A 26,196-nucleotide genomic window follows, 5' to 3' on the forward strand; every position below is an offset into this window, starting at 1 on the left:
CCTGGCAATTACCACATTTTTACCAATAAGATTGCTTATGTTTGTGATTATTTTATATATTTGGGTGCTACAAATTGGGTTCATAAACATTTATAATTGTTAGCTTTTCTTGATGGATAGACCCCATAATGATGATATAATACCCTTCTTCATTTCTTGTTACAGCCTTGAGTTTAAAATCTAGTTTGTATGATACAGGTATGGCTACTCCAGTTTTCTTTTGACTTCCAGTAGCATCATAGATGGTTCTCCATCCCCTCACTTTTAATCTGAAGGTGTCCTCAGGTCTAAAATGGGACAGAAAATAGATGGGTCTTGTTTTTTTAATGCATTCTGATAACCTCTGTCTTTTGATTGGAGCAATGAGTCCATTTACATTCAGTGTTATTATTGAAAGATATGGATTTAGTGTCACTGTGTTATCTGTAGGTTTCATGCTTGTAGCGATGTTTCTGGTCCTTTGTGGTCTTTGGAATATTGCACTCACAGAGTCCCCTTCGGATCTCTTATAGGGCTAGTTTAGTGGTGATGAACTCCTTCAGTTTTCTTGGTTGGGGGGGAAACCTGTGTATCTCCTTCTATTTTGAATGACAGCCTGCTGGATAAAGGATGCTTGGCTGAATATTTTTCCTATTCAGCACATTGAATATTTCCTGTCACTCCCTTCTGGCCTGCGAAGTTTCTGTGCATAGGTCTGCTACTACCCTTATGTGTCTTTCCTCGTAGGTGAATGCCCGTTTGTCCCTAGTTGCTTTCAGAATTCTCTCCTTATCTTTGTATTTTGCTAGTTTCACTATGATATGTCATGCAGAGGATGGATGCAAGTTACATCCGAAAGGAGTTCTCTGTGCCTCTTGGATTTCATTGTCTGTTTCCTTCCCCGCAGACAGCTTCACATTGAAGCCCACGTTGTCACCAGGCAGGGCCTCAGCCAGGGCCCCATGGTGCATCTCTATAGACTTGACCTCCATGGTAGTGTTACAGGAGGCAGTGGTCACCACCGTGCCTAGCCTGAGGAAGCTCGTTTCTACCCGGCCCATGGGCATGGTGCCAATGCCCCCAATCTTATATACAACCACAGGGGCTTGTTCACAGGGAGGGCAGGGGGCATGATGGAGTCCAGCGCTTCTAGCAGGGTCATGCCCACCACGTTTCCTTCCTTCCTGGTGATCTTCCAGCCTCTGAACGAGGACATCTTGTTGCTGGGTTCTATCATGCTGTCCCCATGCCAGCCCGAGATGGGCACGAAGGCGACAGCTTCAGAGTTGAAACTGATCTTCTTGACTTAGGCCTTCGTCTCCTTGCTGATCTCCTCAAAGCGTGCACGACTGTAAGGAGGTTTGTGAGGTCTGTCCTACTGACTGCCACAATGAGCTGCTTCACACCCAGTGTATAGGCCAGCAGAACATGCTCACGGGTCAGCCCTTTATTGGAGATGCCAGGTTCAAACTCAGCTACATCACTTGCCACAATCAGCACAGCGCAGTCTGTGAGGTGACTGATCATGTTCTTGATAAAGTCATGGTGACCTGGGGCATCGATGATGGTGAGGCGTAGTATTTCTTGGTCTCAAACTTCCACAGGGAGATGTCAGTGCTTCCTGCTCTGCCTTCAGCTTGTCCAGCACCCAGGCATACTTGAAGAAAAGTAGAAAAAAATAGAAAACAAAAAGAAAAAAAATATGTAAGAATTAAATCTCTGTATCACAGATATGGAGATGTAAGAATTAGTACCAAGTTGTTTGATAGAAACCGACCTGGATTGCTCTGGTCTGAACTCAGATCACACAGGACTGTAATTGTTGAACAAATGAAACTTTGCTGAACCATCGGGATGTCCTGATCCAACATCGAGGTCGTAAACTGTATTGTCAATACTGACTCTAAAATAGGGTTGCACTATTATCTTTAGGGTAACTTTTTCTGTTGATCAAGTATTTTGGATCAGTAAGTGATGTTGCACTTTTGTCTGCTAAGTCTAAATCTAAATCCCTCGGAGGTTATTTTATTCTCTGACTTCACCCCAACCTAAATTGTTGGCCCATGGGGAGGTCTGTGGTCCCTGTTGGTTGTACTGGTGTAGTCTCTTTGGGCCAGTGAATTAATGCTCTGTAGGGTGCAGTTTCATGGATTGGAAATAAGAGACAGTAAAACCCTCATGTGGCCATTCATATGAGTTCCTATTTAGGGAATAAGTGATTATGCAACCTTTGTACGGTCAGGATACCACGGCCGTGTAACGAATGTCCCTGGGCAGGCAGTGCCTCTAATACTAGAAATGCTAGAGGTGATGTTATTGGTAAACAGGCGGGGTCTGTGTTTGTGGAGTCCCTTTTACTTCTTTTAATCTTTCTTTGATTGCATAACTGTATTGGTTGACAACTGGTTTATAGTTATTTTTATCTTGTTAACTATCAGTGGTTATCAGCTCTGATATAAGCTTATGCAAGGAGAAACATTTCTTGTTACTCATACTAGCATTATTGCTTCTATTGTTCAACTAACCCAGTATTAAGTTAGGAATTGGTTGCATATTTTTGGTATTAAGACCTTATGATTGTATACCAATGCCTGAGCCCTACTAATAGTTTTGATCGCCACATCCCTCAGAGCCGCCTACAGCACACGAATCATATTCTTCTCCCTTCTAGGACAGGCTCGTTTCAATTCCTTACTGGAATTGGCCTATCCGGCACAGCCTTCTCCAGCCCCCAGGGTCAGCAGCGCCACAGAGGAGACCCTACCCCCTCCTGTGTGGTTCAGAGTAGGTCCCGGGTCCTGCTCTTGGCTCCCCAGGCCCAGCTATTACTTCGTGGTACCTAACACAGGCTGTACTTACCTGGATGGCTGACTTAGAAAATCTTCATTCTTCATGGTCTCACCTTGAACACAAATGCAAGATGGCGGGGGGAGGGGGTGTGCCTCTGTCATGTCCTCTGCTCTGTGCCCACGCCTGGTATACATTGGGTGCCCAGTAATGGTCTAGGTGAATAGGAACCTTCAATGAGGGATTTTGTGTATGGTATTTTGATTCTACAGGGCTAACGACTCAAAATGGGATTCTGCTCCATTTCGGCTGAGGTTGGTTTGAGCAAATTCTGGTTCCAGGCTCTCCTATGAAATGGGGGAATGACCTTTCTGGAAATATTCATGATGTGTATACTGAAAGTTCACCTAATCCCCAACTGCTGAAAAAGAACACAGAGAAGCCAACTGTAAGTGGGCCATCTAATTTATAAAACGTGATCATTTTTATTGTCATTGTAAAGAGGTGTGTCTCAACCAGAGTGTAACAAAATTACCACAACTTATTCCAAAAGAAAACTTTAATATAAGAGATTTTAGAAAATTAAACACATTTGTTTAAAAATTCTATTGTGTAAACTTTAACATAAGAGGGTAGTTAACATACTGTTACACGTTTCAGAGCCAACCTGTGACCTGCTAGCCCCACTCACGTCCAGATAGTGCACGAGGCTCTAGATACGTTGCCGTCTTACCCCCCTGCAGAGGGCTCACGGGGACCCAGACATTGAGGGTCCTTCCCCCAGGATGTGATGGCTCCTGCATTCCGAGATCTCCCTCCTCCGAGACATCCGTGTCTACTAAGGTAATCAGAGTGTTGTACCAAATGACTACACCAGGGATGGTGCCACTAAGGCTGTGGAGTAAAGCCATCCTTCCTAGGATGAATCCTTGATCATAAAAGCTCCTCAGGAGGTCCACACCCCCTCACTCCTGGAAACTTCTGCTCTCCAGGCTGATTTCAGCCCCTCTGGGTGCAAATGTGCAATCTGCCATTTTGTATCCTTCGATGGCCCAGTCCCAGTTTTTGCAAGGGCCTCCCCCCTGCATGGCCTCTCTTGATGGTGATCAAGAATCTTCAAGGTGAAGGAGTGGCCACTCCACTTAATTCATCGAGGTGGGAAGCAGACCGGCCCTGGTTCCGAGGGGAAGGGTGGTACCTGGACAGGTCGGTAGTGGTTTTCCAGTTATGATGAAGCATTCATGTGCCCCCAAGAACTGACCCCCTGGGCCTCAGGACACTAGTTCAGCCTGTTCTACCAGTGGGTGTGCTCATCCATGCTGTAGGCTCAACCGTCTTGGAGAAAGCGGATTTCTTTTTTCCGCTAAGGAAACTGATTCAGGATGGGGATTGGGATTTAGACACAGAAGTAAAGACCCCTGGGCCTAACTCCCAGCGATCAGAAATCCAGCCCGTACCCAGCAATGGCTCAAGGCTGACAGCAAGGGGTGAAACCTGGAGGGGAATGGGTCAGGGGGCATCAGGGCAGCGGCAGGGTGAGCCTGTAGCTGGTCTGCTCTGAGCAGGGGCTGGGGGGTGGGGGGACCGGTGTTCACCACCCCCCCCTTGCCTCCTGAGCCCGTAGCTGAAGTTGTATTTAAGAAACCTAATCAAGACCACGTGTTACAGAAACATGGAAATGAACTTTCTGGCACAGAAGTGTTAGATAAAATATACAGTGCTACAATTGTGCAAAATTAGCACAGAAGCCAAACCGAACAGCAAATATTTAATGTTCGCTTTAATGAAACAATGCAAAATACTTGGAAGAATGATGGCCGTGCGAGACCTCGCTCAGGAGCAGATGCCTGCCTGCGGGCAGCCCCTCCGGAGTCCTCCACGCGTGGCAGGCCCCAGTGAAACACTGAGGAAAGCTCAAGACAATTACTGCCTGTGGGGTTGAGAGGGAGCCTGAGGTGTGACCCTTCGGGGACACTTCCGGGCCAGCCTGCTGTTCCTGCACAGGCGGGGCCCTCGCAGTGTCTTTCTCTGGCGGCTCCGGGCCGAAAAGGGAGCCTGTTCTCTGCGTCAGGTCCACACCCCGGCAAGGCGAGTTGTTCCCGGGGGAGCGGAGCCCCTCACGGGAATGGGCTCTGCCCCTGGTACAGAGGGGCCAGAGGCTGAAGCATAAAGGCTTCTGGAAGAGCCTGGTGGGGAGGGTGGCTGCCGGGACCTCAGAGAATAAGGCCTGGCCTCCGTGTGGGGGGCTGGCTGGTGCCCCACATGAAGGGGAGCAGGTGGAGTGGGGGTGGGGTGCGGTTCAAGGCCTAGAGACCTGGGCCTCAGGCTTGCAAACTGTCCCCTGTGGAGCTGAGAGAAAAAGGGGACACTTAGTGTGACCCGGGTTCTGGGAGCTGGGCAATCAGGGTATTCTCTGAGCAATTGGCCTGGTGGCTCTTCGTTCCTGTTTCCTGACTCTCGGCCGCAAAGTGGATCAATTACCAGGCAGGCCGTGCCTGTCGGCTCTCAGCATGGGCCGCTGCTGCTGTATCCAGCCTGCGGTGTGGACAGGTTGGGCCGCCTCTTGTTTTGAAAGGCAGAAGCCACACCTGCCGGTCGGTGCCAACTCCGAGTGGTTCTCCGAGAACTCCACGGGGCCAAGCCACGGAGCAGAGCCCGGCGTGTGCAGTCACACCCCGTCCACAGACCATGGCCCGTACCCCGCCCTCTGTTCCCATCTCGTGCCAGGTGTCCTAATACGATGGGTTCCGTCTTTACACCTCAGTCAGGTGATCCCTCTGTACCCAGAAAGCCCTCGCATGTGCCTCGTTATTGGTGCTAAAGGTAACGGGACCGAATGTCCTCTCCCAGGGGAACACTGCCGCCCCTTCCTCGGATGCCACCTTTGGAGGCACCAAAGGATCTCACTGGATCCAGGAGACAGGAACGATTTCTGGTTCTTTCCTTCTGACAGGGCACGGGGCTGAGGGGGGCTTGTGTGTCCGATCCCAGCCTGCACCGGGCTGGACCCGGGTCTCTGGTTCTTTCTCTAGGAACCAGAATTCCACTGCTTCTCCATCCATCCCGCCTCACCAGACAGTAGGGCAGGGGGTCCTAAGCAGCTGGATAGACTGAACCACAGCCGAACATTCTCCGTGACTCCAGAGTTAAGGCTCGGAGGAGCTGCTGTCGTGTGTCACGTGCGTGTCTGAACCGAAATCAGAGGTGGTGGTCTGTGTGTAGGGCCCGTGCTCCGTCAAGAGTTAAGCTTTAAAAGACAGGGATTCTCTTTTTGTAAATAGAGATTGAGTGTGTGTTTATCCAGGCTTGACATCTGTCCGTACAGTTCATGGCACTTGGATCCCTGCACAGAGTGTCAAAGCCTGTTCCTGGGAGGGGTTTTAGAGAAGGTGAGGTCAGATTTACACGCAGACTGGTTTCAGGTCAGGTCCCCACCAGGCTGGGTGACCGGAACCCTTTGCCCGTGGGTGGGGATGGCGGCGTGGGGTGCGGGGCGGGGGGTGGTCAGACACAGGGGGCTCCACTCCGTTATCTGATGCAAACAGGGGACAGCACAGGGGTGGGTTCTGCTCCCAGGCCGGCAGTGCAGGACCGTCCCTCTGTGGGCACCACACACCTGCCTCCAACCGACCTAGGTGGAGGCAGGCCTGGGGCTGCTTGAGCTTTCAGATGGTCCCAGATTCAGTCCACGAGGACTCCGATGGCACAGCAAGCGACGGGGGCCGCCTGGCACCGTGGGGGCTGGAGGTGACAGCAAGGCATGTGCAGTGGGCACATTGGCCAACAACACCCCGTGGTGCCATTCGGGGACTTGGCGTCTCAGGGCCTCTGAACCCCCAGGAGCTGACGGCGGGGCCCCTCTGGCTTCCGGCCGCCGTCAACAGGGCGTTCGTTCTGGACCGGGGCCTGGCTCACCTGGCTGAACGTCCCCTCACAAGCAGTTCGGGCCCATCGGCTGCCCTGCAGAGCTGTGTGTCCACGGTCTCCGCTTCCTTCTGGCGAGCAGGGGGTTGCACGCAGACCTTCCAGAGTTCCCCTCCACTGGGAAAAGGCTCGATGCTTACTGGGTGGCTTGCCAAGTCTCAGGCTGACTCGAGCAGCCCCAGGAGGCAGACGTCGTCAGCCTTCCACTGGCCATTTTTCACAAACACCTCAAGCCCCATCTTCCTCCTGCTCCGTCTCACATCTGATCTAGCATGTCAGCATTTCCCCCCGAAGGCGCAAGCTCCGCGTGACGATACGCACCAGCTGAGCATGACAGTTGTGTGATTCTGGGCGTTGACACTGTGAAAGGGCTCTGGTTCTCAGGTGATCTGATGTGGGAGCAGTGGAGCGTGAGCCGGGCAGAGCTGCTCCTTTTCAGCCCCTTCCCCACTCTGCCCCAGCCCATGGGGCCTGCTCTGAGATGGGGGAACCGAAGAATCCGGGCCGGGGGCACCAAGAGCACGTGGGGGGTAGAGAGTCCAGCACAAGCGTGTCTTTAGGGAAGGACCACGATCTGTTCAGAGTGGACACGGTCCAAGTTCGCAGGGAGCCACGCTAAGCACCTCAGGGCCCAGGTGCTAGGTGTGCAAGGCCCCGGGGCCACGGCCTCTTCCACGATGGTTTGCAGAACGGAATGTCTCTCATGACCTCGAGGCCTCTTGGCTAGTGAGGTCAAGGCCCTGGATTCTGGCCAGCCTAGGGTCCCTGGGTTGCTGCCGAGGGCTGGCCCAGATGGTGGAGGTGCCACCAAGCCCACGGAGGTGCGCGTGGGCCCGGGGCGGCCTCAGGTTTCCTACGTGGGCCGGTAGGTCCAGAAGCCAACCCAGGAAGGCAGGGAAAGTGCTGCAAGCACCCCAGTTCAGCATCGCTAAGGGCTCCTTCACAAGGAGGCCGCGTCGGCCACTGCTGGCCACGGGGGCCACAGCAGGTTGTCTGATGACCACTGGTGGAGAGCGAAAGGGGAAGGGGGAAGACCTCCCGCTCTGCACCCCACGTGTCCAAAGGTTACAGCAGGCAGTGACATTAAAGGAAAAAGGGTAATAACAGTCCTTCTAATTCCCATGTGGGAAAGAGTCAAGACAAGGTTTCTGACCCAACGGAATCTCAGAGTTGTGCACGTCACCCAGCGGGCTGCGAGCTCGACCTGGCGCCCACCCTCCCGCTGCCCCTGGGCTGCCCAGCGCCGGCCCTGGGAGAGTGTGTGTGTGGCCGTCCAGCGAGGAGCCTCCTTGCCCTCTGAGACTGAGCAGTTTAATTAGGGTCCTGGAGCCGGTGGGGAGGGTGAGCTCCCTGGGGGGTCACCGGGTGGACATGGCTGTCACTCCAGGGAGTAAGGGACCAGCCACTGCGGCCAGGCCGGATGCAGAGCTGCTGGGGAGAGGCAGCTGGCGCGGCACATAGGGCCCGAGTCTGGGATGCTGCTGAGGTCAGAGGTCGCCGCTCTGGGGCTCCACGTTGCGTGTCTCTCTGGGGTGACCTCGGGACAGCTTGGGGAAGCGGGAAGCCGCTTTGGGTCGGCTGTTCTTGGTCAGTGGTTCTCCGGGAGGAGTAATGTCGCTGTAAGACAGAGCAGGGGAGAATCTGATTAAGTCAGGGCTTCCAAATGCAAACGGCTCCAGGCGGGGCGTCCAACCAGCGGGGTGTGAGGACGGCAGGAGTGGTCTCAGAGGGGACAGTCGCTACCCAGCTCTGGTGAGTGCAACAGGGGAAATGGAAAACCCGGATCATGCGCATTTTCCGTCTTCAAAAGCCCCCGAGCGTTAGGTGTGCGTCCAACTAGCTTTGGGGGGGGTTAGCTCTGGCCCCAGTCTGAAGGCTGTGAAAGAACAGGCCGGCCGTGGCTTTCCTCCCCCGTCGTCACTGAAGCGTGCCCTGGCTGGGAGACGAGAGAAAAAGAAAATGCTTTGGAGAACATTGCATTTAACGTCAAGGAGGGTGTAGCAAAAACGGGCGCTTCTGGTGGAACTCATCCTGAGAGAATAACCCGGATTTAGACCAATGTCTAATTATGAGGACGGGCCTCACGGTGTTGTGTCGAAGAGCCAACGAGCCACCAGAGTCCAACTGAGACGATTACTTGGTTTCAAATGGTCTACGTGACAGCAGGACAGCAGGAGCGCTACAGACTGGGGAGGACGGGTCATGAGGACCCAGGACGCAACAGGAAGGGCGTGCGACCTACCAGGCACAGGAAGAACCTGTGGGATGTGTCGCTTTGTCCCTCTGTTCCGTGGTTGAGCACCCATGTGGGCGGGACCCTGTTCGAGCCCCTGCAGCTACAACAGTGGACAAAACCCCCAGGCCCCAGGGGAGGTGGATGTTACACGCAAGATAAGTCACAGAGGTGGCCAGAGCAGCAATGGGCAGGAGGCTGTGGCCCCCAGGAGGGCAGGAGCTGCCCGCGAGGGTGTGCGGGCCCAGGCGGGAGGCTCTCGGCTCCCGGGGACAGGGTGGAGGGCTGTGAGGTGGCCCCGCCTGCAGGCTCTCGCCGGGGGAGGCCACAGTCTGGATGCACTTAAAGTGACCCCTGTCTGCCAGGTGGAGGCGGGAATTGAGGGGTCCAGGCTGTGGCCTGAATGCAGAGGTGGAGAACTCGGTCTTATTTCCTATGGTTCTTGTAACCTGTGACCCCCTACTTAGAGGCTTTAATGCAAAAGGTACCGTCTTATGGTTGTGGAGGCTGTACGTCCAAAGCCGTCTCACGGAGCTCAGCAGAGAGCGGCGGCACGGCTGGCTCCTTCCGGAGGCCCCGGCCGAGAGTGCTTCCTCGGTGCTTCCAGTTCTTTCTCGCTGCTCAAAGGACCTTTGCGATCACACGAGGCCCACTTAGGCCCTCTGCCTTTTTCAAGACCCTTAACCACATCTGTGGAGTCGCCTGCACCGCGTAAGGGGACACAGTCCTAAGTTCTGGGCACTGGGACGTGGACATTCTTGGGGTCACCCTGTCTGGCAAAGACTGAGACCTGAATAGTGGAATCATTAAGATTTGGTGCTTGAACAACAGTGTTCTCTGAAGGGTGAGCTTAAGGTGGTCAAAAATGAGAAGAAAAAACTTCTACGGTACCCATCTTACTGGCACAAAATACCTGCAAAAAAACAGGCTGAGATGAAACTCAGGTCATGAGCCTCCCTGTGCCAGCACCTTTCCAGATGTGTGACCTGGGTCCCCCCCAGACTCTGCAAGGGAAGACCGCCCATCTACTGAGGAGCACAGAGGCTCGGCAGGACCGAGGCCACCCAGGTGTAGGTGGCAGACCCGGTCAGCCGGGCCCCATCTAGATGACTTAGGGGATGGCTCACGTTCAAAAAGAATCTGCCCCTGCCCCCGGGGGTCCCAGTGAGTTCTGCGCAGTCTCCCAATTCCTTCCTGCCACTCGGCACTGGTCCTGCTTACAGTGATCTGATTGTCAAGCTTGTTCAGGGACATAGTCGTCATGCTCAGTGAGAAGTCCCTTGTTGAGGACAACATCTCCAGGACAAAATGAAAACTTCCCTCGAGTGTCTCCCTTCTCCCCCAGGAGTCGGGGGGGGGGGGTTGGTGCTCTGTTCTGTGTGCAGAGGGAGAGGACACACATGACCTTGAACAAGGGTGAGCTGTGGCTCCTCATTCCTGCGGCCAGGCCAGCTGCTTAGCCACACGACCCTCCTTCAGAAGGACAACTGGCCATAGGCCCAAGGGCAGCCTGTCCTTCTCTCTCAGTATTACCTGAGTTACCAAAAGGCCTCTTTATCCCAGAAGGCACCTTACATGAGGGGTAGAAGATGCTGGAAGGAATCGTGGCGCTCACTGTTCAGGAGGACTTGGATATAAATGTCATTTGAAACTACCCCTCCACCCCGCCCCTGTTCAGGATCCAGGGTCCAAGTGGCTGCCCCTCGCTCTGTGGCCACCGTTATTGGGCACGACATGCGAGGGAGGGGCGAGTCCTGCCAGAGCCTGTTGGCCCCGAGGTAAGTGGCTCTTGGGAGGGAGAGTTGCAAGTCAGTAGGAACATCATTCTGTGGAGAAATGGCATCCGCTGTGTGGGGACACAGCCTAGCCTTTGGCATTAGGGCCCGAGCTGGGAGTCAGGTCCCAGTCTTGCGGCCCACGGGCAGGGCGCCTTGCTGTCTGAGCCTGGTTCGCCTACCTGTCACAGGGGGATGAGCATGTGGCCGTCAGGATGCTGTGGCCAGGAATGGGGAGTGGGCCACATGGAAAGCCACAGGCTGGCTGCATTTCTTCAGGCAAGTGCCTTGTTCTCGAACCTTAGCTCCCAGGACACGCTAAAGGTGGAGCTATTTTGAGAGTTCCAGGGACAGTTAGCCACTCTGACCACGTGAGTTATGTTGCCAGATACTGTGCTAGGTAGAAAGGGGCCCCAGCCCCAGGTGGGACAGGCAGGGCGGACCCCAGAGAAGTTGCCCCAGCGGGGGTAAACACAGGGTGTTCTGAGCAGGGCACCAGACTGGGTCATCGCAGTGGGTAGAGGAGGAAGAGCTGAAAAGGATGAGAAGAGAGTTGTGTGGTTCATGGTGCAAAGGGCCCTGGGCCAGGAGGGGTGGGGTGGGAGCCCGCCAGCCACGGCCAGCTGCTGCTCCTCAGGAGGCAGGATTTTCCACGGGGCTGCAGTGAGGTATCCCTGGGATGATGCGTGTGGCCTCTCAGAGTTGCCGCTGGGGCTGAGGGCCTGACCGTGAACGTAGGTGGGACAGGGGCCAGGGACAGCTCCATCCTCAAGGCCACGGCAAGCAGTGACCATGAGCTAAGCCGCACTGCTGGCTGCGATGGGCAGAAGCGTTTGCAGTGACTTCCGTAAACCCAGGGCCGTGGGGGCCCCTGGAGGAGGGCAGCTGGCCTCATACTGAGTGTGTGACCTCCGGAGAAGGTACAGGGGGAGCAGGAAGCCGTAGTAACGGCTGGGGAGACCGAGAAGCAGTTGGATAAGAGCTGGCAGCCCCTAAGGCCACAGTTTTTGTAGGTCAAAACTGTCCCAAATAGTTTCCTATACCCGTTGGCCATGTGCACGTTGTCTCTGGAGAAACGCAAATGAAAACCACAATAAGGTCTCGCCTCACACCTGTCAGAATGGCAATTCTCACAAGACACTGAGTTTCGCTGAGCAAGTGTGGGCTCGGAAGCCTTGCATGCTGTCGGTGGGAGTATCAAACGCTACAGCTGCTACGGGAGACGGCATGGAGCTTCCTCGAACGATTATAGAGGGAAGCACCGCATAGTCCAGCCATCCCTCGGGGTGTGTACCCGAAAGGACTGAAATCGGGATCCTGAAAAGGTATCTGCACCCCCGGGCTCGCGGTAGCCTTACGCACAACAGCCAAGACCTGCAAACGAGCTAAGTGCCTGCAGCTGATGAACGGATGAAGAAAACGTGTACAGGTATGACGGGATGTCACTCAGCCTTAAAGGAAATTCTGACCCATGCGACCCCACAGACGGACCCGGAGGACATTATGCTAAGTGAGGGGAGTCTGCAGAGGGTACAACTCCACGGGATTCCACTTACAGGTGGTGTGGAAAACGGTCACAGTCCCGGAATCAAGAGTGGAACAGCAGTTTCCTGAGTGCGGAGTTAGGAAGCAAACCCGGATCCTTTCTAGAGCCCTTAGCTGCAACACTGTTCCTGTGAACCCCCAAGAACGTACTGTACTCTTAAAATGGAGCAGGGTAGATCACATGTTCTTACCACCGTACAATTATTTTTACGTCGAACACTGGCAATTGAATAGTATGGGAAGACCGGAGACGGCGGGTCTGTTTCACCCGGGAGGAGCAGGGGGTGTGGTGCCTGGAGCACAGCTGAGCCCCCTCTGAGAGGGAAGGAGAGCTGCCCACTCCCTGGGTCCTTTCCCGGGAGAGTGCTGGGGCCAAGGTTGTTGCATAGGCCAGTCCAGGGAGGCGGGAAGCCTCACACTGATGGAGACCCCCTGAAATAAGGCAGATTATTGCTGGTGCTGCTGTTTTTACTTTATTTATTGATTTTGAGAGGGAGACAGAGCACATGAGCTGGGGGAGGAGCAGAGAGAGTGGAGCCTGATGCAGGGCTGGAACCTATGAACCATGAGATCTTGGCCTGAGCAGAAGTCAACAGCCAGATGCTTAACCGACTGAGCCACCCAGGTGCCCCAAGGTAATCTTTTTAGATCTACTTCAGCACGAAGGGGTGTCTCTCCTCTGTTCTGCGTCTCCTGGGAGACCATGACCTAGTCCCCTTGCCCGGGTAGAAAAAGCAGGGGACCTGGGGACAGAAATCTTGCACTGTATCATTTACCAGCTGGACTACCTGGACAGGTCACTGATGCACCCTGGGATTCCAAGTCCCCTCCATAAGCTGGATCATAGTAAAAACTGCCATTCAGACAAGTGAATTACAAAAGGAGCCAAAATCTGAAAGGACATTTCTCCAAGGACAATATCCAAATAACACAGAAGCACGCGAAAACATGCTCAACGTCATCGGCTTTCGGAACGCGCACATCCAAACCGTAATGAAGGATCACTCTGCAGCCCCAAGGTGGCTGCAACAAATGTTGGGGAGGATGTGGAGAAAGCAGAACCCCTGCAGAAACTCTGCTCCAAGAGACAAGTGGCAGAGAACTCCGCTCCAGAACACTGCTGCGGCCACGGGTTTGGAGAGTGGCAAATGCAAGGAAAGAACTCTGACCTTCCTTTTCCTTAAAAGCAGAAAATAAAACTCCCCCGTGAACGACGTCCCCCTCTCTACTAGCAAGTAAAGTCACAGTGTGATCAAGGAGGAGAGGCTGAACCCCGGAGTGTTCTGTACAAAAAGATCTTGTTAACATTCTTCTCTTCCTCGTGCATCCCCACAGGCCCCAGTTCACTCTCACACCTAACAGGAGAGCACGTGGGTCTTGCCAGTGTGGGGTCTTTACTTCCTTATGCCCCTGTGTCACGGAACACCTAGGAATCCGTGTTTCCCCCTGCGCAGGGGCACGTGCTACCTGACCTCCCAGGCCAAACAAAACCCCTCGCGGGGAGAGGGGAACGGGGCCGCCTCCATGCGGGACGCAGCAGGGCCAAACCTTGCAAACGCCTGCTGTAATGGAGGCCAGCCTCCAAAGTCTGCGTACTCGGTGACTCCATTCGTCCAGATAGCGCGATCTGGAGAAACAGGAAGCATGTGGCTGCCGGGAGCCGGGGAGATACGGGGTTCCTTCAGGACGTGATAAAAATGTAATTTGTGCATGCTTGAAGTGGCTGAATCGCATGGAACATGAACTACATCTCAAGGCTGTTTTACAAAATGGCACAAAAGAGCTCAAGGAAGGACGCTGCAGGACCCTCTCTGGCAGGTCTGTGTGACAGAGCACGACACCGTTCTGGGTGCTTGATAAAAGTCCCCTCCTGCCACCTCCAGCGGGGCTCATCTCGCCTCGGACAAGACGGCTCCCAGGTCCAAGTGGAGTCCCGTCCTTCTGGTCCTGGTGGAGCCATCCTGGGGTCCACGCGGGGATGGAGTGTTCCAACCAGTGAGCGGGAGGCCAGGGAGAACATGGTGGAGAAGCTTCCTGCCCCCGGCCCGCAAAACGTGGACTTCCTAGGCCAAAGGGAGGCAACATCATGGAGACGGGGAGCGCTGTGGGGACATCACATCCCGGTGATGGACACTGTGCACCTGGCGCTCAGCCGGAGCCTGGCCCAGGCCCACAGCTGGAAGGGAGTACTGCTGGTCACCCAGGACACGGCCCAGATGTCCCCCACGTACGTACTCCTTGACCCGTAGGGTCTTCTGGACCTGACGTGTCCCCTTAGCAAACCTTTCAGAAACTCCCTCTTCTGCTCCCTCTGGCTACTGTCGCGGCACCAAAGGAATCCATGTCTGCGTGAGTAGTACCTGCCGGGAGCCCTAGGATTGCCCGTTCTTTTTAATAAGCCACTGGGGTGCTCCACCGTGGTGTCCTAGGCCCCAGCACACGGGTGCCATCGATCCGATGGTCTCAGCCGCTCATCAGTGAAAAATGGCCACTGAGAGAGATTTGCTTTTCATTTCGCTTATAAACCAAGTGTAGAGACCCGGTCAATATTCCATTTGCTGGAAGCTGCCTTCCATAGCTGGGGGGTGGCTTCGCATGGCCGCTGCCATGCTGGACCCTGGAGCACTTGTGGGACCGAGCTGTTGGCTGCTGAAGCTGTGGCCATTTATTCCATCTGGAGCATTTGTAATTTCACTTACTGTATTATCTGTGACTGGCTCTTTTTTTCTTTTTTTATCTCATTACGACTCTCACAGATATCCTCCAGTTTTTTCAAGTCTAATGAGCATCGTTATGACCATGAAATTCCCTACCGACATATGACTTGTATCCATCTCATCTGTGACTCTGTGCTGTGCTTTCCTCTGGGACGTAGTCGTCTGTCTCCTCCGGTCCAACTCTGTGTCCCATGTGTTGGAATGTCAGCTACATCTCGTGCTCTCGGAAGTAACGGTCTTAGGAATAAGGGGTGCTGTAGGCCTTGCAGTGCAGGGTCCCCTGGCCCCCAGAACCCGGCGCTCCGAGGGGTGTCTCCTCGGTGAGCTGCATGCACCCGGTTTTGTCCGGGCTGCTGCCTCCTTCAGTCCAGTCACCTGCAGAGGCTCTCCTGGCCTGCTGGGGGCGCTGTTCGGTCCCAGGGCATGACGTGCACTATCAAGGAAGTCTGCTTCCAGCCTCCACAGGGCCTGCCCCCAATGCTACCCGGGTGAGGCCCCACAGAGTGCGGTGTGGCAGACGTGGTGTTGGCAAGGTGTGCACCGGTCTTCTGGGGGAGGGGACCGGCAGCACGGGGACTGGGGGCAGGTGACCGGAAAGGGCCCATCTGCCGAAGCGCAGGGGGGTGAGGCTCGGTGTAAGCAAGTTGGGTGGTGGATGCTGGCCTCTCACTGGTCCCAGCAGATGGTCCCGTGTGGGGGTGGGGGACAGAGATGGCACCCGCCAGCTCCTTTGTTCCTGGCGGATCCTCCCTGGGACCTGCTTTGAGGTGAGTACATAACTGCCCCCGCCCCCGGCAGGCCCCAGGCGTTATTCAAACTGCTGCTTCTATGCCCTATTTCCGTGGGCTGTTTGTCCAGTTCTCTCTTTAGGGGTGGAGACTCCGTTTCCTGTTTCCCAGAAGCTGGTGATTTAAAAATTACGGGCTTTAAACCCCTCTGGTTTTAAAACTCCCAGAATTCAGCACATACCACTTTCAAAGCCAAAGGTTACGGGAATTCGTCTTCCTCCTTCAGGCTCCCTGGTGTGACTGTCCATTTCTTGCCCTTCTCCACAGCCGCTGCCCCCTCCTGACCGTGGACAGCAAGGGCCTGTTTCGTTCCCCACCACGTCTCTGCCCTTTGCTGTCCTCTTTAATGCATCGTCTTCTCTGCCAGTAGCCGCAGAGTCTGTGGGTTATTTATGCTGATGTACCGTCCGGTTGTACCCATGGGGCAAGGTAAGCTTAGGGTTTTCTAGCTCCACCACCTTCCTAGCGTCTCCTCCAACACCTCCCTAGAGCTGGGGTTCTCCACCCTGGTTACCCTTAAGAATCACCAGTGGGACACAGAAATAAGAAGTCCTATGGCACCGTGCAGGGCTTGACCTCTGTCTTACTAGACCCCTTCCGGATGGACCCAGTGCGTGCGCCACAGCTGAGAGCCACAGATTGAAAGTAACCAAGTCACTTGGGGGTGATTCTGCAAACCGGAAGAGTGGCTAAAAGGAGAACCGTTCCATTTATCCTTGAGGTCAAGGGCAGGTATTGTGGTGAGATGGCAAAGTGGTTGAACATCTGATTGTATGGTGTTTTCCTGGCCGATGTGTGCCCCGTCTCACCGTGCAAGACCAGATCAGGACTCATCCAAGGAACGAGACGACCATCAGAAGACGAGAAGGCTCTGTTCCCCTCACCAAAATGGCCCTTTGCTTACAGGGATGCCTCGCGCAGCTCAAGAGGAAGACAGGCTTAGATCGTTCTCTACGGTGCCCCCAAGCCTTTCCACCTCGAGGGTTCAATTGAAAGTTTATGTGCATTTCAATATAACCAGCCATCCCAAGTTTCTCTTACAGCTTTCTCTCAAGTAAGTCATGAAAATGCCATTCAAATAAGAAGCACCCCACCTATAAAGAGACAGGGACTCCATCTTCCTGAAAAAGGTAAATAAGGCAAAAGATACTCCCTTCTCCGTCTTCCTTATCTCCACTCTTCAGCTTCAGTATACTTTGGGACTAAATTATTTTTTGGAGTAAGAAACACAAAAAGTGGTGCAAAATAAAAAAGCATGCAGAGATAAACGTAGGAAGTGAGGCTTCCCACCCCCATCCTCCAGGCCACCAGTTATTTTTCAGCATATCTTTCTAGAACGATCCATTGCGTATACAGCATGTACATAAAGACAGGTGAGGGTGTGTGCGCGTATATACTGTTTGCTATTTTTAAAAGTGGAAATGTGTGGACTGTGCTCCTGCTTTTTCCCCTGAAAGATGTACCGTGGCGAGTTTTCCATCCCACCCCAGGCAGGTCAGCCTCAAGAGTCTAGGGATCAGCAAACTTCTGAGTGAAGTCAACATTTCAGGCTCTGTGGGCCACTCCCGTGACAACTACTCAGCCCTTGGAGCGTAAAGACACCACAGACAGTCCGTGAATAAATGTGTGTGGCTGTGTTCCAGCACAATTTACAGAAACAGGCAGTGGGTAGGATCGGGCCTGTGGACCACACTCTACAGCCAGGGAGCAGCTGTATCCGTCCACGGCTGCACGACACCAAGACGGCACGGCCTGCCGGCCCCAAGCACGAGGACCAGTAATGGGCTCTCTCCTTTAGGAGTATGTGACCGCCAACAAAATCATCTATCACCCAACACGTCTCACGCTAAACGCTGGAACAGACTTTGCCTGGTGACTCTCCCCTGAGCATCGCCCAGGACACCAACATGCCAGCCCCCGGGATCACCTCAGGCTGATGCAAGCAGCTAGTTTTTTTTTAGAGATGGTTGTGGAGGTGGAGAGCTATGAAGATGCAGGAGGCAGGGAGTAGCGGACACACTGGCATTAGGGCTGGGCTCCTGGGACAAGGAACTAAACCCTGCTCCAACCCCTTCCCAGCTATGTGGGACTCAGAAGACACTAATGCTCAGTAGCTTCGGGGGGCCTGGCACCCAGACACTCCAATGGCACAGATGTTGAAATGCCTGCTCCTTGTTGAAATGCCTGCCCAGATGCCCTTACAGGGCCCACTTCTCCCTTGTGAGAAGTCAGCCCTGACCCCTCGCCGGCAGGTAGAATCGCCTGTTCAAGTTTCTGCCCCCAAGCAAACCAAGGCCCCAGGAGAGCAGGACTTCCCTGGTCCTACTGCTGGCTGTGCCCAGGCACCTGCTTGCCCACACTGCTGCTCCAGTGAGACCCAGCACCTTCCGGAAGCATACACGGCCAGAGACGAGTAAGAGCCGGACAGAACAGGCCCACCCTGAGTCCCCCAGGGCTGAGCCGAGAGGGAGGCTCATACAGGACGGTGGAGTCCAGGAACGCCACCTCTCCCCAGCAGCGCCCCGTGGCGCTGGGACCAGACGGGCGCTGGGCCCCGCCCACTGTCCTGGCAAGGTCATGGGGCTGGGTGGGTGGGTAGGGGCTTCAGTTCAAGCCACCTTGGAGAACTTCTCGTGGGTACCAGACAGAAGTCACTCCCAGAGGGCTCACCCTCAGGGCACACAGCTCGGAGGGGAGGGAAACTGCAACCAACAGTCTGTACGCACCCACTGGAGCCAGGCGGCAATGGCACAGTCACTGCAGCATGAGGAGGTGCCAGGGCTGGGCGAGGGCCAGCCGGGGGCGGGGCCGTGGGCCTCGGAGCGCTCGCTGAAGGGAAGCAAACTTCTGAGCCTGCCGTGTGGCTGGCTACATGCCAGGCCTTAGGTCTTGTTTAACTGAGGAAGCAGACCGCCAAGGGCAGGCGTCTCCGCTCAGAGACGGAGGGACCCAGGCCAAGTTCTCCAGCCCCTTGTGCCCCACTCCGTTAGGTGACGAGAGGGGCAAGTGAGTTAACACAGCTGAGGTGCTGAGAGCAGGCTCCACCCCACAGAGGTTTAAGTGAGATGTTCCCACTCCCACCTTTAATAAGTCCATTTCTAGAGGAGGGCCCTGAGGCTCAGGACCCACAGTGAGGGGCGGCCCATCTGGGCACAGCGCCCGTACTCCCCGCACAGTCTCCCCTGTCCTGGCCGTTTTTCCGGATGCACCGAGTCCACGCAGCCGGCCCCACGCAGCTCAAGGAAGAGGAGCCGCCAGCCTGGGTTCAAATCCTGAGGGACCATGTGGGAAGGACTCCCGCACCCTGAGTGTCAGGCCCCTCGCTGCTTCAACGGGGCTTCAAAAGCAGAGCACCTCGCGTGAGTGACTGTCCAGAAGGACTGAGAGCAAGGAGAGCAGCGGGCCTGGCCCTCGGCCGGCAGCACACCAGCTGTGTTTCGCCGGAAAGCAGCCGGGCAAGGTGCGTTCTGCCCCGGAGCCCGTGAACGGGGGACTTTCCAGGTCCGTCAGAGAATGAGGTCTCTGTGCCGCCCTCCTACGTGTAGAGCGGGCAGAACATGCCGCAGCCACACTGCGCTTTTAGCCCTGGCGTGACAGGGAAGCCCTCACTGCCTTCTGGAGGGGGGGGTGTGAAGAGGGGAGGTGGCCGGGGCCAAGAAGGCCCGGACGCTGGGGTCAGGGGTCAGGCCTGGAACCTCAGGCAAGTCCCTCCCCCCACGAGCCATGACTTGCTCCCCTGGGAGCCAGCAACGAGGGTAGCTACCTTCCGGGGCAGCGTCTCCCACGGGTCCACAGACGGGGAGGGGGTGGGGACGGGCAGGAGGCCCCGGATCACGGACAGCTCTGATGACCACGGTCACTGCTCTGATTATTTTGTAACGGCCACGCATCCATTCCGTCTTCAGCCCCACCCCTGCTCACACAGCCGTGGCTGCCCGGAGCCTGGGCCCGGAGAGCGGGCTCCCGTCCCCTCGGGCTCACCAGACCGGGGCGCTGCTGGCGGCGGGAGGAAGGGGCGGCCGCACGTGGCACGAGTCCCGCACCGTTGGACCTGGGGTGGGGGGAGGCTGCCTCCCCCGAGGCGAACCAAGTGAGGGACTGAGGCGCAGGGTGAGGACACGGGGAGGTCTCCCTCCCGCTAAGGTCCAGCCCTCCCTTTGCTCCCTGGGCCATTTTCCTGCCGTCTGGACTCGGCCCAGCCTGGGGTCGTCCTCTGGCATCGGACGGCCTTTGGGGGCGCCGTGCCATGGGCAAGCCCTGTGGAGGCCCGGTAGAGGACAGGACCTTTAAGGTCTCGGAGGCCCCAGCAGACCCCCTTGTGGTGGTGACACCGCCTAGTCTGACAGATCCCGCTGCTGCGCTTTGAAAACCAAACGAGCCATTCTGAGAACGGTGGGCGGGCCCCGGGCCGGGGCAGACCAAGCTCCTCGCGGAGGTGACGGAAGACGAGGCGCGCAGCTGTGCAGAAAGAGCTCCGGCCACACGTCAGACACTGTGTGCGGCATCGGCGGGAGGCCGCTGGCTATCCCAGGGGTCCGAGATGGCACCTGTGAATGGGTCCTGGGCACGGAGGACCAAGGAAGTGGAAAGGAAGGTTGCCAGAGTCCCCCTTGAGAAGGGTGTCAGCATCCTGTGACAGAAGAGGCTCGCGAAGGGCGAGGACCTGCCCGGACGCCCAAAACTGGAAAGGGCTGCCTGAGTCCCAGACGCAATTCCCTTCCACACGTCGCTGCCTCCTGGACACAGTGCAGAGGATGCTCCCGTGAAGGGTGCCGAGATCTGGTTCTGTGTGCCCTCCTGCCTGGGGCACCTTCCCCTGGGGCTTCTGGGTGGGGATTCGTCTTGAAACTCCCTGGCTCTTCCTCCTCCGTCCTCTCTGCTGCTCCCTCTCAGGGCCCGACTTCTACAAGGCGGGCGGGCGGGGGCCCGTCCCCGTCTCTTTCCTCAGCCGCCTTGCCCAGGCTCCTAGCGTGACGTGCCACCAACACGCGGTGACCCCTGTAAGTCGGTTCCCAGCCCAGACCTCCACCCTGAAGGTTGGGCTCTTACATGGAGGGCCCTTCACCATTTCCCCTGGGATATCTGATGAGTATCTCAGGTGTAACATGTCCCAAGCCACCTCCTTGACTCCCCCATGGCCGTCCCCACTTTATAAATGGGAACTGTCTCCTCTGTGTCCCCTACACCAGCAACCGTAGCACCGTCCTGATTCCTCTCTCTTCATGCCCCTATCGACCCAGTGGCAAATCCCATCCTCCCTACTTCCAGAGCACCTCCTGAATCAGTGCTGTCTGCCCACACCAGCCCAGCCGCCCTCTCCTGATGCCCGAGCAGCCACCTGATCCTCTACCTGGCCTCTCTGCTCCCTTCCTGATCCCACATCCTCATTCACAACAGAGCTCTTCCCTGTGGTGGCTCCCATTTCACTCCACGTGGCAGCCAGCGTCTTCCCTGGACTCCGTGGCCCTAGGTGACTGGGCCTCCTCCTCGCCTCCCTGACTGCCCCGCCTCTTCCCCCTCGTTCACTCTGCTCCTGATCCTGGCTGCCTGCTGTGGCCAAGAAAGCTCTGCCTCAGGGCCTTGGCACATGCTGTTTCCTCTGCCTGACACATCCCTCAGGTCTCCACACAGTGTCAAACTCTCCTGGTGGCCTGCCGCGGCCGTACGCAACACCTCCCCACTGGGCCCCTTCCCCACGCACCCCCATCGGATGTCTTTGGCCATTTTATTTTTCTCCGTAGCAATCACCATCTGACCTATCCCCCTTTACTTCTTCATTTAACGTGTCTCTCCTCCACTAGAATGTGCATGAGGGCAGGGACGTTCATTCACTGAGTAAATACTAGTATCTGAAATGGTCCCAAGTAGGCACACGGCAGTATTTGCTGAGGGACGGGTGGACGGACAGAGGACTCTTGCTCTGGTCCACACCTGCTCACGTGCTTCTAGGGCTGCAGGCTGCTCTCCCGCCCCAGCCCCGGGGGCAGCGGCTGTGCCCATCCCTGGAGCCCTGGCAGACCGGGTTGGGGAGAACTGCCTTAGCCCAGTCTTACCTTTTAGAGTTTAGACTAATTTTAATCTCTCTATATTTTACATATTTTAAGGCAATCCTAATCATTTATATTTAAAATTCCTGTTAACAAGTGTACATGCACAGAAATAGGTGCTGAAATGCCTCGTTTCTCATTGAGTTTTCTTGGTTTTGCAGTCAAAATGACCACTTGAATGGCAGGGGTTCTACGTGTAGTAAGACGTAAAGATTCCCCCTTAGTTCTGTTTACAGTGACCCATCTGTATTTCTAGGCTGCTCGCATTATGCTGCTTGGGTTGAACCAAGGCTAGAAAGGGAGGCTTCGTTTCTCCTCCACAGAGCTCCACACCGACTCCGGGCCGGGTGGTTCTGTGTTCCCTGTGTTAATCCCCACGGCCACGTTGTGAGGTCTGGGTGATTAGCTGCTTTCTGTGGATGAAGAAATGGGAGGCAAAGAGGGAACACTGCCCAGGGTCATGGAGCTGAGAGAATGACTGGGAAGTTGCCCCACTTTCCACTGTGCACGTGCAGACTGGAGGCCAAAACGACAAACTCCAGTCCCCACCAAAGCATAGGTCTCACCCTATTGTCAAATTCCCCCAAATACCTGGGCTGCTCAGGCTCCCCAAGGACTCGCCACTTCCTGATGTTTCTTTACTCAGAAGCGACTTGTACCCTAAGGTGGTCACAGACCTCCAACCTCTGCCTCCTGGCAACGAGCCACACCCGAGACGGCCCGTGTCCTGCTGAGGCTGGAGGAGGCAGCCAGGGGACTGGGAGATGACCCGGCCTGGCACCTGCAGGGCTTTGGTGGCTCAGCTGGACAGAGTGGGGGGCCTGTGTCTGATGAGGAAACCGGCCCAGGAGCCCCTATGCCCCGAAGGAGGAAGGGGGCTTACCTTCCCTGGCTAAGGGGCCCGGAGCCGCTCCCTGTATGCCGGCTGTGCCAGGGGGCTGCCCCCAATGCCATCACAGCAGGAGGCAGGCAGACCCCTCGCCCAACTCCTCCTCCTGCCCCTCCCCGAGCCTCCAGGCTGACCCACAACTCCCTGCGGCCAAAGACAGCTGGTTTGGTCTTAGAGCCTGGCGTGGTGCCTGGGGCCTGACGGGGGAGAGGAGTCGCGGTGAGGAGTTTTAAACGAAGGAATGAATCTCCAAGTAGAGGGACCGCAGGTCTCATTTTCACCCTGGCACCCCCGGCCCGGCTGTACTGACGTAACACAAAAAAGACTTTACATCAAAAAAGGTACAAGAGACGAGGAAGGCCGTTATAGGTTAAGAAAAGGTTCAATATAGCAAAGAGAACAGTTATAAACATTTACCCATCAGTAACGGTCCACCAAAATATGCCAAAATGGACAGAAGTCAAAGGAAGAACCGTTCTACAATTATAGGTGAAGACCTCCGTATCCACTGTTAATCATGCACAGAATCACCAGACAGAAGTAGAGGCCCGAACAGCCAACTGACAGATGCAGACAGGACCCCACCCAGCAACGGCCGATTCTTAAGTGCACGAGGGATGTTTTCCAGTGTAGACCGTATGTTAGCTCACAGAACAGATCTCAAGCGATTTAAGAATTATCTTCTCTGACTGCAACAGGATGAAGTCAGAAATCATGAACAGAAGGAAAACTGGAAAATTCACCTGTCTGTGGAGATTCAAACGCTCTTAAACAACCTGACGGATCAAAGAAGAAATCCCAAGGGACATCAGAAACTGCTTCCAGCTGAATGGAAATGAAAACACACCATACCAAAACCTCTGGGATCCAGTGAAACCAGTGCTAAGGCGGAAGTTTACAGCTATGAACACTTGCCTTAAAAAAAAACAGATCTAAAATCGACAACATAACTTTACACCTTCAGGAAACAGAAAAAGAACAAACTGAACCCACAGTTCGCAGGAGGAAGAGAATGATAAAGGTGAGAGCAGAGACAGACAAAATAGGGAACTGAAAAGAAGGAGAGACAATTAATGAAACTAAAAAAGTTGGTTCTTTGAGAAGATCCACAAAATTGACAAACCTTTAGCAAGATGGACCAAAGGGGGGGAAGGCTCAAATGACCAAAACCCGAAATGAAAATGGGGACATGATCACTGATGCTACAGAAACAAAAACGACCAGGAGAATGCTGCAAATGACTGGGTGCCATACGCTGAATACCTGAGATGAAATGGACCAATTCTTAGAAACACAAAGCTTACCAAGACTGAACCCAAAAAAGAAAAAATCCAAAGAGACCTGTCCTGGTAAGAGGATGGGATCAGTGATCCAGAGTCTGACAAAGGCCAGGCCTGCAGCTAATGGCCTCACTGGGGAATTCTGCCAAACATTCAAAGGACTAACGACAACCCTTCTCAAACTTTCCCCAAACATCAAAGAGGAGGGAGCACTTCCTAACTCCTTCTACGAGGCCAGCATTGCCCTGGTAACGAGCTGAAGACGCTACAAGAAAACTGAAGACCAGTATCCCTGATGAACACTGATGCCAGATTCTTCAGCAAAATACTGGCAACCTAAATTCAGGAGCATATTAAAAGGATTCTACACCATGATCAAGTAGGATTTATTCCTGTATTGCAAGGATAGTTCAACAGACAAAAATCACTCAGTGTAATATACCACATTCCCAGAATGAAGGGGGGGAAGTGATCATCTCAACAGATGCAGAAAAAGGATTAGACAGAATGTGACACGTCTGCAGCAAAAACACCCTTGATTTCTGAAGCACAACCCGGTGCCTGGCCATGAGGTAACCCTCTTAGCAGCCCCGAGAGGGAGGATGTCCAGTTGTGTCCACGTTATGGAGCAGGTAACTGAGACCCAGTAAGGTCCAGTGACCTCCCCCTGCGCACAGGCCTGTTGAGCAACAGGACTTAGACCACGCGTAGGAAGCCATGCCCGTGCCGTGGACGGTAATTATCACGGAAGCAGCAACAGAGACGGCAGGAGTGTGCACCACGGTCACGATGGGCCAGGCAGTGGCCCGGGGTCAGGCCTGGCTCCAGCACAACCAGGCATGGGCTACTGACAACTGCATTTTACCGACCAGGGATCTGAGGCCAGAAGAGGTGAAGGAACTCGTTCTAGGGCTGGAGTCCCCCGGCCCTTGGTCACTGTCCTACACTGTCTGCCGAGGTGAGGACCGACCTCCCTCTTTAATGTACACATCTGAATTATAAAGCCGTCCTTCCTTGCGCAGATCACCCTGGAGGACGTTGCTGCCGACTGTTCAGTGCAGAAGTTGGCAAGCTTTTTCTCCACAGGGCCAGACAGTGAGGAGTTTAGGCTGCAAAAGTCATACAGGCTCTGATACTCATCTCTGCCATTGCCATGTCGCAGAGGCCATGGACGGTATATAGTGGATGGCCGTGGCTGTGTTCCCATTAACCTTTTTCAAAATAAGTAGCAAGCCAGATCTGGCCCCCAGGCTGTAATCTGGGGACCCGTGGTTTAAATTTTTTTTTAACATTTATTTATCTTTTGAGACACAGAGAGAGTGGGAGCCTGAGTGGGGCAGGGGCAGAGAGAGAGGGAGACACAGGATTGGAAGCAGGCTCCAGGCTCTGAGCTGTCAGCACACAGCCCGACGCGGGGCTCGAACTCATGAACTGTGAGGTCATGACCTGAGCCAAAGTCGGACGCTTAACCGACTGAGCCACCCAGGTGCCCCATGCAGACCCGTGGGTTAGACAATAATGCGGCCAGTTTTGAACCATCTGATCTCCTTTATTGAGGCTACGAGCTGGGTGAGGGCCAGTCTGGGCTCAGAGAACAGAAGAAAACAGCCTGGTCTTTGCTTTCTTTATGTAAGGATTCTAAAGGAAGGGGGCTCCTCAGTCTGTTGGAAACTAGCTTCTCCAAAAACCCCCTGCTGACAAAGGCCCTCATCACCTCCAACTAGGAGCTGAGCCCTGCTCTCTCAAAACATGCCGCCTACAGGAGGGCACGGGCTCGCTCAAGGTCGCCGATCAGTCCCTGAGCTCCGGCAGCAAAAGTCCCCTCGGGAAGAAGCCAGGCAGGGCGCGCCGGAACGATGACTGTGCACCTGCCGTGTAACAGGGGTTGCCGCCACCTGTGTGCAGTGGGAGTCCCTGTCGTGCCCTCCTTAGGGGGCTGCAGGCCCTCCGTGTTTAAAGGGATGCACTTGGCAAGCCAGTTACTCAAGCGAACTCTATGAAGCTACTTGAGAGCAGGGGCTGCCCCCTTGTCATCTGCCCCCACCGCCTCTTTTTCTGATCGTTTGTATTTCTCTGAAGGCTACTGACTGTGCTTAGTAACTGTTGGAGGAAGGAGGGAAGAGCGTGCCTGGGCCTTAGAGTCTCGGAGAGATGGTTACTGAAAGCCAGTTGTGATGCTTCCAAGCTGTGCGAACGGGGGCAAGTTGCTCAACTTCGCCGACTCTGTCTCGT

The 26,196-nt window shown here is 55.0% G+C and overlaps 1 protein-coding gene and 1 pseudogene across 3 annotated transcripts in view; both read right to left on the minus strand.

Moving 5' to 3' along the window:
- Positions 1-619: 619 nt before the first annotated feature.
- Positions 620-1,648, minus strand: LOC123589700 (annotated as a pseudogene).
- A 1,567-nt stretch (positions 1,649-3,215) lies between these two features.
- SNX29 (sorting nexin 29) overlaps positions 3,216-26,196 on the minus strand; it is a 493,450-nt gene continuing 470,469 nt past the window's right edge. For 2 of the 3 annotated variants that reach the window (XM_045460338.1, XM_045460340.1), the window contains one exon: positions 3,216-8,307. In XM_045460338.1, the coding sequence (XP_045316294.1) occupies positions 8,178-8,307 (130 nt within the window). In that variant the 3' untranslated portion in view covers positions 3,216-8,177. Of the gene's footprint in view, positions 8,627-26,196 lie in introns of all 3 variants that reach the window. The other variant, XM_045460339.1, reaches the window with a different exon arrangement.

Source organism: Leopardus geoffroyi, chromosome E3 (assembly GCF_018350155.1).
Source record: "Leopardus geoffroyi isolate Oge1 chromosome E3, O.geoffroyi_Oge1_pat1.0, whole genome shotgun sequence".
NCBI classification, from domain to species: domain Eukaryota; kingdom Metazoa; phylum Chordata; class Mammalia; order Carnivora; family Felidae; genus Leopardus; species Leopardus geoffroyi.